At 45.0% G+C, this 13,787-nt stretch overlaps 1 protein-coding gene across 1 annotated transcript in view; it reads right to left on the bottom strand.

Annotated features, from left to right (window-relative positions):
- LIG3 (DNA ligase 3) overlaps positions 1-13,787 on the bottom strand; it is a 52,457-nt gene that overhangs the window by 13,448 nt on the left and 25,222 nt on the right. The window contains exons 11-17 of the mRNA XM_073558937.1: positions 3,114-3,193; positions 2,942-3,029; positions 2,660-2,737; positions 2,339-2,462; positions 2,089-2,231; positions 1,680-1,754; positions 948-1,094 (exon numbers count right to left, since the gene is read on the bottom strand). Coding sequence (XP_073415038.1) covers positions 948-1,094; positions 1,680-1,754; positions 2,089-2,231; positions 2,339-2,462; positions 2,660-2,737; positions 2,942-3,029; positions 3,114-3,193 — 735 coding nt within the window. The remainder of the gene's footprint in view (positions 1-947; positions 1,095-1,679; positions 1,755-2,088; positions 2,232-2,338; positions 2,463-2,659; positions 2,738-2,941; positions 3,030-3,113; positions 3,194-13,787) is intronic.

The raw sequence follows: 13,787 nt of genomic DNA, 5'->3' as shown, positions 1-13,787 counted from the left end.
TGTTCCGTCATGTACACCCCTCAAAATGGCCAGTGTGGAAATTCCAATTTTTTTATTTTTTAATAAGACACTGCCATGTAAGAAAAAAAAAAATACATGTAACAAAAATGAAGATTTTGGGTACTCACCGCAAAGTCTCTCGGAGTCTGCCTTCATTGGGGGGACACAGGAAACAGTTTCTTGTCTCCCCCAATGAAGCGATAGAGAAACCTGTTTTAGTCAATAGGTCATTTTATGCATTTTATGATATCTTCTTTTTAAAGAAAATACTTTTATACTTCTATATTGTTCTAAAGATCCATGGTAGAACACATAGGTTACATTAACACTTGGGCCAGATTCATTAACACCGGCAGCTTTCATGCCAGTCTTTATGAAGGGGCATGCTGGAGTCAGATGCCCCTGATTCATTAAAAGGAGGTACACTAGCATCTGAAAATTGGCACACACCTCAACAAGTCTTAAACCAGTTGGGTACAGTGGCGAGGCAGACACCACCGCTTGTCATAAATTTGACAATACGGGGTTGTAACGCCCCGTCCCAGCTCTGCCCACTTTGTCAGAGCTGTGTGAAAAGGGGCCTGAGAATGGCAAGTTGTTACATTTTAGCACAGCCTTGCATTGCGCCAAAAAATGTTGAGACTTTTCAAAAAATTTTTACCGGCAGAATTTTGTGTTTTTTAATGACGAACCTTTTTTCTCTTTAACACCATTTCAATCCAATTTGATTTCCTGATTTTCAGTACACTTAAGTGAATGGTGATATTCAAAATCACAACTTGTCCCGCGAGCAGAAAAAAAAAAAAAAAACAAAAGAAATTCACGACTCGCGCACAAAAAACATTCGCCCGTTTGAAAGATATTGAAGTGTTTAGTAAACAAAAACATAATCCTGACCAAAACTACAAATATAAATCCAGCCTTTCAAGTTTTCACTCTGAGCCAACCTTAAGTTGCTGCAGTGTAGTGGAAGACTTCCAGTCCTTGTCGTCTCTGAAGCGGGTGCAGCGTGGAAAACGAATGGATATGCCACCAGCTGTGTGAGCCTCTGCCTTGGAAAACTCTGCTCCAGTGATTTCCCAGATAGGAGCTTTCTATTAAAATGGGTATAAGGAAAACTTTCAGTTTTATAACCTGCCTTGTTTCTTATTAATGACTTTCAGTATGCATGAATTTTTTTTTTTTTTTTTTTTTTAAATACATTCAGCTGATATTAGTCCATCCTTGACATGCAACAATTACACAGATCATTACATGAACTGTACAATTATTATAGTAATCATTACATCACAAAAATACATTATGTTTATTGCCATCCCCTTGCTCAATGCACTTTACATAAGAATTCCCCTACTTTGTATACATTTATTACCTACTTTTAAGTCTGAGTTATGGCTGAGAATTGCAAAATCATGACATTTCATTTTGCAAATTAATTTCCAAGTTTGAAATCTAACAGATCACCCAAATTGTCATATTGTGGAGTGGGCATATGGATAGCTGAGTGGCTTACTATGGCTGGACCAAGCGTGCATATCTTGGACTGGTAGGAGACTATGGCAGCACATATACTGGAAGCCTGGATTAGTAAGATGAGCAATTGTATTCCTTCCAATATTAGTCAAAGACATTCTTGCTAGGCTTATCGACTAGAACATCGTAGACTTAATAGACTTTACCTCTGGCTCTCGTATAATGAAATCTGGGTAATAGCTCTTGTTGATCTTCAGCCAAGATGGAATTTTCGTTGCATCCTACAAATGAAGTAAAGTGTAAGATCAGAGCACTGCTCCAAAAAGAAAAAAAAAAAAAAAAAAATTTATTGTACATGGACCGAATTATTAACTGTAAATTTTACTACACCATTAAAAATTAAAACATTAGCCCCCTTGATGATGACCATGAAATTAGCACTAAATAAAAAAGCCTACATCTCGAACTGTATGGAGGATAAAAAAAACAAACAAACACTGAGTACTCAGGGAAGCGTTGGGAATAAGAAAAAGAGTAAAACCTCAGCACTTTGCCCTGGTAACAAATCCAGCTTGACTTCATATTCACTTTACTCCAAAATCAGGAATAGCTAACCTTGCTAATCTTCACCATGTCCAGTTCCTTTTGTAAGCGTGCAAGGGTGGCATCATCATAGCCGCTTGAACACTTTGTTACTGTGCACCACTTACGAGTTTCAGGGTCATAGCATCCCATGAGAAATATGGACATTAGGCCACCTATAATGAAAAACAAGAAGCATATATGTGTGAAATGGGAAACTTAATTTCAGTAGTTTAAAGATGGGAAAAAAAAAAAAAAAATAATGGTTGACAGGTACACTGACCATTTGCTCCCTTTCCGTAGAATGCTCCTAACACTGCAAGATCAGCAGTATCTGCCATGGCGCCTTCATTCAGATAATCCTTCTTCACTTTTAGCCAATGGCGCTTTCCGGGCTCATAGATTGACTACAACAGAGAATGACAAAATATCAAAGATTAAGATTTAGTTCAAGATGATCTTTCTTCTAGCAGATCTGATGCCGAGCGGATGCATTCACATCTTAATATACAAAAAGCTGTACATTGAGAGAACGTTCTCTTAACACTGCCAAGAACGAATTGTGTAATCACTATTAGAACTTTCAGAAAAAAAAATTAGACACCTTCAAGTCTTTAAGGACAAGGCCTTCTAAACCTTCCCGGATGACTCTTGTGATCATATCTGCAAGATCTCCCGCTTTCTAGAAATAAAAACATTAGTTAAAAGTGTAACAGGCAAAAACAATAAAAGTGGTGGCCATACACTATAGACAAAAAAGGCCAATGGAACAATGCTTCAACAAAATCATATAATAAAATGATCAATTGTTCTACCAGCACAGTAGTTCTAAAGTACAGTATATGGCCACTTTAGGACATGCTGAATACCCAGTCAATGCACTCACTGTAACATGCTTCATCTCAGAGAAAAGGATATGGTTAGGGATCTCGATCATGTTGTCTCGCATAAACTTTCGTCGCTCAATAAGGGGTCTGTAATAAGAACAGAGGATCACTACAGAGTGATACATTAAAAATAAAAGACTGATCATCTAATTCTTATTATTTCACACTTACCTGTCCATTAAACTAACGCCATTAAAAAATATGCAGTCAAAGACAAAGAGGCAAACGTTGGCATCCTTAAAGGCCGCTTTCTAAAAACATAAAATTGAGAAGTAAAAATGAAGCGATACAGATGAGTAAAAACAATCAGCACAAACCATAAATATGGCAAAAGGGCTATTATACCAAAAGGTAGGTGGGCATCTATGCATCTGATACCAAGGTTCATTCATTTATCCAGGTCACCTTGACCACGCTCCAATAAAAAAACAAAAAAACAAAAAACAAAACAAAAAACAGATTCAAAATGAAAAAGCCTCAGTCTATTCTGTAGCTGGATATCCTGGAGCAATGGGCTCCTTCCCTGTCCCTCAAGCTAAGAGGACCCTAAGCTATCCCGGTTCACCAGATTACCCCTGATGGTGAAGATGATGGGGTCCCGTACATTGTTATGCTCCCATCTGCATGATGATCTGTTTCCTCCCCCACCCAGGAAGGTATGGGACAGAAGTGCTCAGGATAACACAAAAGCTGACAGACCGGGGAAACCGACAGGAATAAAAGAAAACGACAATCATAAAACACACTCACAGAACAACAGAGTGAAAATCAAGGGAAGTGTAGGAGTAAGCCAAATGGGAAGGAGGAATTCGAGCACACAATACAAAATCCACACATATCTCCTGTAAACACCAGACTGCCAATTGAGAACTCTCACCAAAAGAAAAAAAAATAAAAAGAAGATGTAACTATTAACAGTAATTTCCTATTGCAAGAAGGGAACATATATACCGGAGAGGAATGCCCAACACAGAACAGCTGAGGCAATTCAGGACGGAGAGCTCAAAGAGATAAACATAACTGATTAAAGGGAATCTGTCGCCCCATTTTTGGACTATAAGATGCAGCCACAGCCATCAGGGGCTTATCTACAGCATTCTGTAATGCTGTAGATAAGCCCCCGATGTAACCTGTAAGATAAGAAAAACAAGTTAGATTATACTCACCGGGGGGGCAGGTGTCGCGGTCCTGCGCCTCACATCTTCTAGCGATGACGTCCTCCTTCTTACTTCTGCCGCGGCTCCTGCGCAGGAGTACTTTCTCTGCCCTGTTGAGGGCAGAGTAAATTACTGCAGTGCGCAGGCACCGGGAAAGGTCAAAGAGGTCCAGCGCCTGTGCACTGCAGTACTTTACTCTGCCCTCAACAGGGCAGAGAAAGTACGCCTGCGCAGGAGCTGCAGAAGTAGTAAGAAGGAAGACGTCATTTCTTTTTTTAAACCAAAGAATTTTTTATTATATTCAAATGTCGTTATAATTACATGTAAGCAAAGCTTTCAAATCGTCTCCATTGCATACAGAAAAAACAGGATTTTTTGTTGCTTACCGTAAAATCTGTTTATCTGAGCCTTCATTGGGGGACACAGAAACCATGGGTGTATGCTGCTGCCACTAGGAGGCTGACACTATGCAAATAAAAAAGTTAGCTCCTCCTCCGCAGTGTACACCCCACCGACAGGAAGTAGGATGCTCAGTGAGAAAGCAGTAGGAGAAGCAATCTGTAACGAGATAAAAACAGAAAACACAAATCCATACTGTAACAATATCATACAGTAAACGGTGCTGTTCAACTTGGGAGGGTGCTGTGTCCCCCAATGAAGGCTCAGAGAAACAGATTTTACGGTAAGCAACAAAAAATCCTGTTTTCTCTATCGCCTTATTGGGGGACACAGAAACCATGGGACGTCCCAAAGCAGTCCTCAAGGGGAGGGAACAGCAAATAACCCCATCAGGACGAGGGAGTCACCCTCGTCACCTGCAAGGTCACCTGCGAGGTCTTCTTTACCCCGACCGGCACTTGCCGAAGCTAGGCATGGGTTGTGAGAAACCTTATGGACCTGTGGAGGACCAATGACCGTACTGCAGAGGAGCCAGACGAAGGCCCAAAAAGTACCGCCAGGAGGACACGCACTGCCCGGGCAGTGTGCGTCGTACTGAAAAGAACGCAGTCCCTCCTGGGCCGGCAACCCTACTAATGTCGACCAGAATCCGCGAGCAGACGCTGACCTGAAGGCCAGAGGACCTCTATACCTCAAGCCCGAGCTTGATAAGTACCGTTGCTGTGGCCAGGTAGCCTGATGAGAGCACGCCACGAAGGGAAAATTCGAGGCGGATGAAAGAGAGAGAATTTAGAGAGATGTAGAGTGGACCCTTGACCTACAGGAAGTGTACCACAGCTGCTATAGAGTCTGAGGCGCCCTAGGAGGGGTGGAGAGCCTGAAAGGGAAGGCTACCAACTGAAAAGGAAAATGAACCCGTACGTTGCAAAAGCAGATATCTCCAAAGCCCTGAAGAAATCAGGACCTGGATAAGAGCTTCATGGAAAAATCATGCGATTCGCAGGAGGCAAATGCTGAACGACGAAAAATTTCCACCTGAGAAAAAGGATGGTCTCCATCCTAGATCCCAAAAAGGCACGCTGAGGAAAAAGCGCTGAAGTACGACGAGGTTCAGCCTGAGGAAGGAAAGCGCTCGTCCTTCCGGTGACCTCCCCAATAAGTAAGCGATTGGAGCTACCCGGAAGAAACGGGAAGCTGGTGAGGGACTTGTTTGGAAATAATTTCGCTCGTGAGATCGAAAGCCAAATGAACCCCTAGAAGGGAACGATGAGGCGAAAACCCATGTTTCCATGCAAGTGGAATTTTTTGGACAGTGAGGACGATCAAATCTTCTGACTGGTCCCCAGCAAGAATGCTCTGATGAGCAAGCTAGGCCACGTGTCTATAGAACTTTGCAACACGAGTGGAGACTAAGACAGGACACTATAAAGCGGCGGATGGTTTCAAGGTTGACCTTGCCAACTACTGTGTGAATCTGCCGTGGAATCTCTGAGGGATGCACTTCTGGGACAGGAAGGACCGTAGTAGTGGGAGACTTGGAACCGTAGGGTTCGTAGTCGCAGAAGTAGAGATATACTAAGGTGCCCTCTTGCTTGGAAACGGCTGAAGGCCGTTCTGTGAGAAAATGACGAGGCCTGAGAACAGGCCACTGAGAACCTGCGAAAGAGCCAAACACTGAAAACGTACTGAATAGAACCAGGGGATAATCTGGATCTCATCGCCGCGATGTAGGCTCAGGATGGCAATAAAGAGACAACTGATTGCTCCACTAAGGAGGTAGAACGGAGACTACTGGATGACTGAGATGCAAAGGGAGATAAATCCAGCACCCCGGGATGAGTGTGGATATGGACAAAAATAGTGTAGTTGGACTTAGAAAAGTGATTAGTCGAGTAAGGAAAGTTCAAGCAAAACATGGAGGATGATAACTGTAAGAAAAGTTGGCTCTAGGTAGATCAAATAGACACCAGAAGACAACTAGGCTGACGAAAGGCAGGTCAATTTTGTATGACGATGTAAACGACCGAAACCATCCTGGACCCTCTGGAGCAGGGAGGGGATTACGGTGTGTAGACCTGCTAGCCTAAGTCTAAGACAAAACGCGCCTGAGGATAACAGTGAAAAGATACAATACTAGCCGAAGGAAGAAACGCGTTATCACCAGACTCATTCTTGGATCCAGGACTGGAACAGCTTTTTACCCCGGTCGATGCTTGCGTAGAGTTAGATCCCACTCCTGTGAGGTGGGATACTTTTTCCCGGTCACGGTCAGAAGACCCATGTCTGAGCTGCTGAAGGCGTTACTCGGCGTCTGTAAGAAGGAATAGGTAAGTTTCGACAGATAAGGAGCGTATGGTAGTTTTGTTGCTCGAAGTCCCCTAAAGCAGGCTAGAACTTATAAACTACTATTTGCCAAACATTAAAGATAGGCGGACTACACCGGCAGTAAAGATAGCTTCTGGCAAAAACTCCTGTGGTGCAACTCACACTTAGGGTACAGAACATGCCGCAGTAAAACCGCGACCATCAGTACCTGACCCGAGAGAGTCTGACCCACCTGAAGGTGGAGTATCCAGATATGTTGCTACCAAGATCCGCACTGTGGGACAGAGATCCGTTCTGTTTGGACATGGTAGCGGTTACGTTCAACTGTTAAACTACAGATGTTATTGACAATGAACTATGTAGCCGAGAGGTGTCTTTGACTCACCTGAAAACGACTTGTAACCGCGGCTGTAGCCTATGAGCAATAAATGCCGGCACCTCACCTCAAGTGGCTTTTAGACGGGAGCTTAGGTAAAGGCTGCAAACCACCGTGAGGAACGTGAGAGAGGACGCTTCTGACTCACCAGAAAACGGAACAGTATAGCCGGATCGGTATAGTTGATGGCCTCGGGTACGTTTGAGTTACTAGACAGACGGCGTGTATTGACTAAACATGTCTGATAGAGGACTATTCACGTGCTCAATAAGGGATAGAGTACTGCTGCAATAGAACACGAAGAACCTGAAGGCGAGAGTGTCTGACTCACCTGAATACGGTACAGAACACCAGTACCACTGAAGCAGTCAACCCCAGACGCGTCTCCACAGTAATACAACCGTTTGAACTACTGTACCTGGTAGGTGATGCCGCCGCGGGATCTCGGCTCCTGCTTACTCACGCCCGCCGCGTCTGAAGCCTGGATAGCGGATATAGCCTAGCTGCCGGGGCAGTCTAGGCCTAGATACCTGACGACATTAGGCAGAATAACGGCTTATGTGTTGCGGTCTAGGCCGGAATACCTGATGGCATTAGGCCGAATAACTGCTTCTGGCTGCGGTCTAGGTCTGAAAACCTGGCGGCATTAGGCAGAATAACGGCTTCTGTGATGCGGTCTAGGTCTGGGTACCTGACGGCATTAGGCAGAATAACGGCTTCTGTGATGCGGTCTAGGTCTGGGTACCTGACGGCATTAGGCAGAATAACGGCTTCTGTGATGCGGTCTAGGTCTGGGTGCCTGACGGCATTAGGCAGAATAACGGCTTCTGTGAATCAGTCTAGGTCTGGGTACCTGACGGCATTAGGCAGAATAATGGCTTTTGTATTGCGGTATAGGACTGGGTACCTGACGACATTAGGCAGAATAACGGCTTCTGTGTTGCGGTCTAGGTCTGGATACCTGACGACATTAGGCAGAATAATGGCTTCACGCGTAGTAAGCCGTGCCACGAAGTCTGTAGTAAAGTAGATTCTGACCAGTCAATTCTTAGGACTGTAGAACAGTCGGCCTGGGATCAGAAAGAGACTAAAACACTACTCTCTGAGGTGCGCCACGGTTCCAACTTCTGGACAGCGAGTTGTGGTCAGCTTCTCTATCCACTGAGCAACAGCAGACAATTGCCGGATATCACGGACTTCTATTCAGCTAGAAGTCCGGCCCAAATACTGGAGACGTGAGGAGAAAGAAGCAGCACCCTGTTCTGCTTATAGCAGTATGACTCCAGCGTCCGAAGGGGGCTGCAGAAAATTGAAGGGAGAGTGCCTGTGAGCCGTAGATATGGAGTTGCTATGACAGGACCCCAACGTCTTTATGTGAAGCAATGGCTGAGACTTGCTCTGCTGAAAATCAGGGCACCAATCCGTAATGGCCGAAAAACACAACAACCGTGTGACAAAATCAGATCTCCGACATACTGATGCACTAGAAACTGCGCGGCAGAAGATGTAATTTGAGTACTATTACGTCAGTGACTGTACAGCTCTAGAGTACAGTTACTTCAGAGACCGTACGGCTCCAGAAAAACCTTCAAGTTAGTGACTGTACGGCTCCAGAGACTGTACGACCGGGTCAACTGGGGGCTCCTGGACGGTGGGAGAGGACCACAGTGGAGGAATAGGAGGAGAACGAAGTGGCCTAGAGTTAAACATGACAACAATCCCACTAAGCGCTGCCAGAAGGTTAGGGGACAGGAGAGTAGAGGGGGGGGGGGGGGGATCAGTCTGCAGTGCAGCTACTTACAGCAGATGTCCTGTATGAGACTTCATGGCTGTAGAGAGGGACAGGCAGGTCCCATAGCTGGATGCGGCTCCACTGTACCACAGCCGGAAAATGGCGTCTGCCAGAATACGCAGGGCAGAACGTGCGCGCTGTGAGGGCGGCCAGAGACCGGGAAGCCCACTCACAGCTAAACGCGGGGCCCGGAGGAGCAATATGGCGGCGGCTCCCGTCCACAGTCTGAGGATAGCGGGCGGAGCCTGACGCCACACAGGAAGAGGCGAGAGGAGAAACGGGCGGGAAAAAGCCCGCCCGAAGCCGAGAGGAAGGGGGGCGGAGTCAGCGCTTCCACTAGGCCCAAAATTAAGCCGGGACCTAGATTACAGCCGGCGGCCGCCGGAGCGGGAGACCGCGGAGGACATACAATAGTGCCAAACGGGTCCCCACAGTGGCGCCAGGATGCTAAAAGGTGGCGCAAAGTGCCATAACGCCGCTTAGACAGGCTGTACGGGGCCCAAGGAACAGGAAGCCTCTGTGTGCCTAAACCCCCTCTCTTCCCCAAGGATCTGCAAGGCAGTGCTGAGGCCCCTGAAACCAGTCGGAAGGGTATGAACTGCGTCAGCCGCCCAAACTACTATCTCTTTGAATAAAGGGTTGTTTTTTTTTTTTTTTTCTCCTCCTTCTTATCCCGTTTTCTTCACCTCTTCAGTGACTGGGGAGAAAAGAGGGAAAGTACCTCCTCAATCACGAAAATCGGACGTCCAGAATTCATGTTGCGGGACGTCCGTGTCTCCTCGACCGACAGGCTCTGGTGGGCGAGTGGGTGGGAGACGTAGGCAGGACCAGGTATTCTCTCTCTTGTGGGATCACCTAAACACGCGCCTGTGTTAGGGATTTTGGGGTCCTGCCGTCCAGACATATGAGGATACGGGGTGGCAGTACACGCCGTACTCATAGTCTCTGTGTGGGAGTACAGTAGTGACTGTTCACACTGTATCCCTCCGGGAACCTGAAAGAAAACGACGCACATTGAGGTAGATAAGGGTCTAGTAAAAGACCCGTGTCCACCTCCTACTGACACTAAGCTAAACTGAGCATCCTACTTCCTGTCGGTGGGGTGTACACTGCGGAGGAGGAGCTAACTTTTTTATTTGCATAGTGTCAGCCTCCTAGTGGCAGCAGCATACACCCATGGTTTCTGTGTCCCCCAATAAGGCGATAGAGAAAAAAGGAACACGACATTCAATTTCTTCCCCGTCAACAAGAAGAAAATAAAAAAACAGAACCAACCTCCTCCCTCCCCCCCCTTCCCAACTGCAATACAGACTTTCTCAATGTGATTGTCTCGACTTTAACCACATGGCCCAGAGTTTTTCAAAGTGTGCCTCTTTATGTCGTTTTCTATAAATTCTCTCTTCCAATCGGATTACATTATTCACACGAGTGACAAACTCCCCAATCGTTGGGGGTACAACATCAATCCATTTTTGTGCAATCAGCTTGCGGGCAGTATATAAGAGTTTTGCTATGATGGACTTATAGGCATTTCCCACCGACACCTCCTCCACATATCCCAACACACACGTAATTGGATCCCTTCCTATATCACATCGGTATATCTTCTCAACAAGCCCTATAACCTCTTCCCAGTATGACAAAAGTCTTGGACAGGACCAGAGCATATGAAGCAGTCCCGCAGGTTCGTACCCGCATCTTGGACACTCCGCGTTGTCCCTCAAGCCCATTTTCCTCATAAGTTCTGGGGTCTTATAAGTTCTATGAATGATATATAGTTGAGATATCCTACCCGGCTCACTCAAAGAAAGTTTAGGTATATACTCTAAGATGGTCTCCCATGTCTCATCTACCATGTCCCCCACTTCTCTCTCCCATTTAGATTTTACTGTTAGAGGAAACCCAGCCAAGTAAGAGTATAATAGATCTCTATAAATGGTAGAGATAGCACCTCTAGTACCCCCGGGTGCACACACATAATCCAGCACCACATCCCTCTGTACCGTCATATTCGTTGTCTGTTTCTGTGCTTGAAATGCATGCCTAAGACCATAATATCGAAATTCCCCACTACATGAGAGTCCAAACTCTTCTTTAAGAACAGAGAAAGGCTTGATGTCAGACCCCTCCAATAATTGCCACACATATTGCAAACCTCTCCTCTCCCAATCGATAAAGTCCTTCAGTTTATATAGTTCCGATAGATTCACATTATCCCAAATAGGTGTGTATATCGTCAGTTCCTCAACTCGTCTAAGAAGTTTGATATGCTGCCATATCTTGTGCATTAGTCCAAATGTGGGTACGTCCTTCCCAAGTCTCCCAAAACTTCCTGCTTCCAAACTTTGTACCAATGTTCTCTTGTTGGTCAGTTGGACCAAAATTTCCCCCATAACGCTCAAGTTCCCCTCCTCTCGCCAGCCCCTAAAGTGCTGCCCCTGCGTTGCTACAAAGTATATCCATGGATTTGGCGCCGCCAACCCTCTCTCATCCTTCCCCCTTTGCAGTATTTCCAATTTAATTTTTGCTTGTTTTTTCCCCCAGATCAGTTCTCTAAAAATGGTATTAACTTTATAAAATTTTTTCTTTGGAATCCAAACCGGGGCATTATGGAGGACATACATCAACTGAGGCATCATTATCATTTTAATTAGATTCGTCCTCCCCACTATTGATAGTACTAACTTACACCATGCTGTCATTTTAACTTTGAATTTAACTAGTAATGGGTCGAAGTTTAGTTCGAGAAATCTAGATACAGGCATAGATACCCATATTCCGAGGTATTTAAACTCCTTAACTACTTTCAAATGACCAACCGCCTCCCCTACAGCTCGACATCCCAACTCTCCATCAATCCCCATGATACATGACTTATCCCAATTAATTCTCAATCCGGAAAAGAAACCAAATTCCCCTATAAGGTCCATGACCGCAGTCAGTGTCTCTCCACTGTCTTTTAAGAACAGGAGTATATCGTCCGCGTAAAGGGCGATCTTTTCCTCCAGCTCCCCATATCTAAAGCCTTGTATTTCTTTGGAATTGCGAATTTTAATCGCCAACGGTTCCATCGCCACAGCAAATAATAACGGTGACAATGGACAACCCTGACGAGTTCCTCTGAACAACCCAAATGCCCCCGAAGTCTCCCCATTAATCCTAATATATCCTTTCGGGTCTACATACAATAACTTAATCCAAGAAATAAATCTGTGCCCAAACCCCATACATTCCAATACTGCCCACAAAAACTTCCACTCTACCCTGTCAAAGGCTTTCCGTGCGTCCAGTGAGGCCACCACCCTTTCCCCCCTATTATCTGCTGGGATTTGAATATTTAAAAACAGTCTTCGCAGGTTAATGGCGGTAGATCTGTTTTGCAGAAACCCGGATTGGTCTGGATGTATTAATTTTGGAACAACTCTAGACATTCTTATCTCCAACATTTTGGCTAGTATTTTAACATCTGATGTCAATAACGAGATTGGTCTATAGGATTCTACGGATGAGGCATCCTTCCCTTCCTTAGGAATCACCACGATTACAGCCTCCCTCATAGATCCTGGCAATACCCCTTTCTCTACTGCCACCTCAAGTACGTGCTTAAGTTTGGGTGCTACAATTTCTATTAATTCTTTGTACACTTCTCCCGGTATCCCGTCAGATCCAGGTGACCTGTCATTTGATAATGATAGGATAGCCTTCTCTACCTCATCTACAGTGAATAATGCTTCCAAATTTTGTTTATCAGTATCATCTAACCTAGGTAACTCTATCCCTTGTACGTATTTATCCAACTCCAAGTCTGATGCCCTCAATTCCGAGGTATACAATTCTACATAATATTCCTTAAAACATTCCAATATCCCGATGGTATCCCTATGAACTGCCCCATCTTTAGTGACAATTTTGTATATTTGTGATGGTTTTTTCTGCGCAGCAGTAATCACTGATAATAAGCGTCCCACCTTTTCCCCCTCTTCATAGAACAATGCCTTTTGGAATGCCCTTTTCTTATCTATCCCTTGTAGATAGAACTTATTTACTTCTTCTTGTGCTTCTTTTAATGCTTTCTGGGTGTCGGCATTGGGACTAACTATCATCTCTTCCTCTGCCCTGCTGAGTCTCTCAGCAGCCTCTTGGTTTACCTGCCTTGTTCGTGTCTTCTGCCTCGAGATATCTCGTATGAATAAACCCCGCAGATAAGCTTTCATGGCATCCCATACTATGAGTGGATCTGCAGTGCCTTCGTTTAACTGAAAGAACTCAACAATATCATTCCTAATAGTTCCCATGTTTAAGCATTTGAGCCATTCCGGATGAATCGTCCCCCCTACTCTCCTCCTTTTCCCCACTCCCAATCTCAGACTAACCTCAACTGCCCTGTGATCGGAGATAAGTCTCTGTAAGTATTCCACTGTTCCAACCAATCTGTCCATGCCCCTATTACCCAGTGCCAAATCTATGCGTGATAAAGTATGATACGAAGTCGAATAACACGAAAAGCATTTCTTCCCCTCATTGCGTACTCTCCATAGGTCTATCATATCCATTTCACTAACATATGTCCCAAATGGAGTCATCCTATCTTTCCTAGGGCAATTTCCCTCACTGCCCGCCCGGTCCCAAAACTCATTCATAACATTATTGATGTCCCCTAATATTAGCACTGGGCAATCCCCTCTCCCCCCAATCCACTCAAAAATCTCCTGTAGTTTCTTTTTCGAATATGGGGGTGGGATATAGAGGGCCACCACAATTATGCAAATTCCAGAAATTCGACAATGCAGAGAAAC

The sequence above is a fragment of the Dendrobates tinctorius genome, unplaced genomic scaffold (genome assembly GCF_039654945.1).
Source record: "Dendrobates tinctorius isolate UK_male_01 unplaced genomic scaffold, ASM3965494v1 ptg000263l, whole genome shotgun sequence".
In the NCBI taxonomy this organism is placed as follows: Eukaryota; Metazoa; Chordata; class Amphibia; order Anura; family Dendrobatidae; genus Dendrobates; species Dendrobates tinctorius.
Note: the sequence above shows the minus strand (reverse complement) of the source record. Positions and strands in the feature narration are given on the sequence as shown.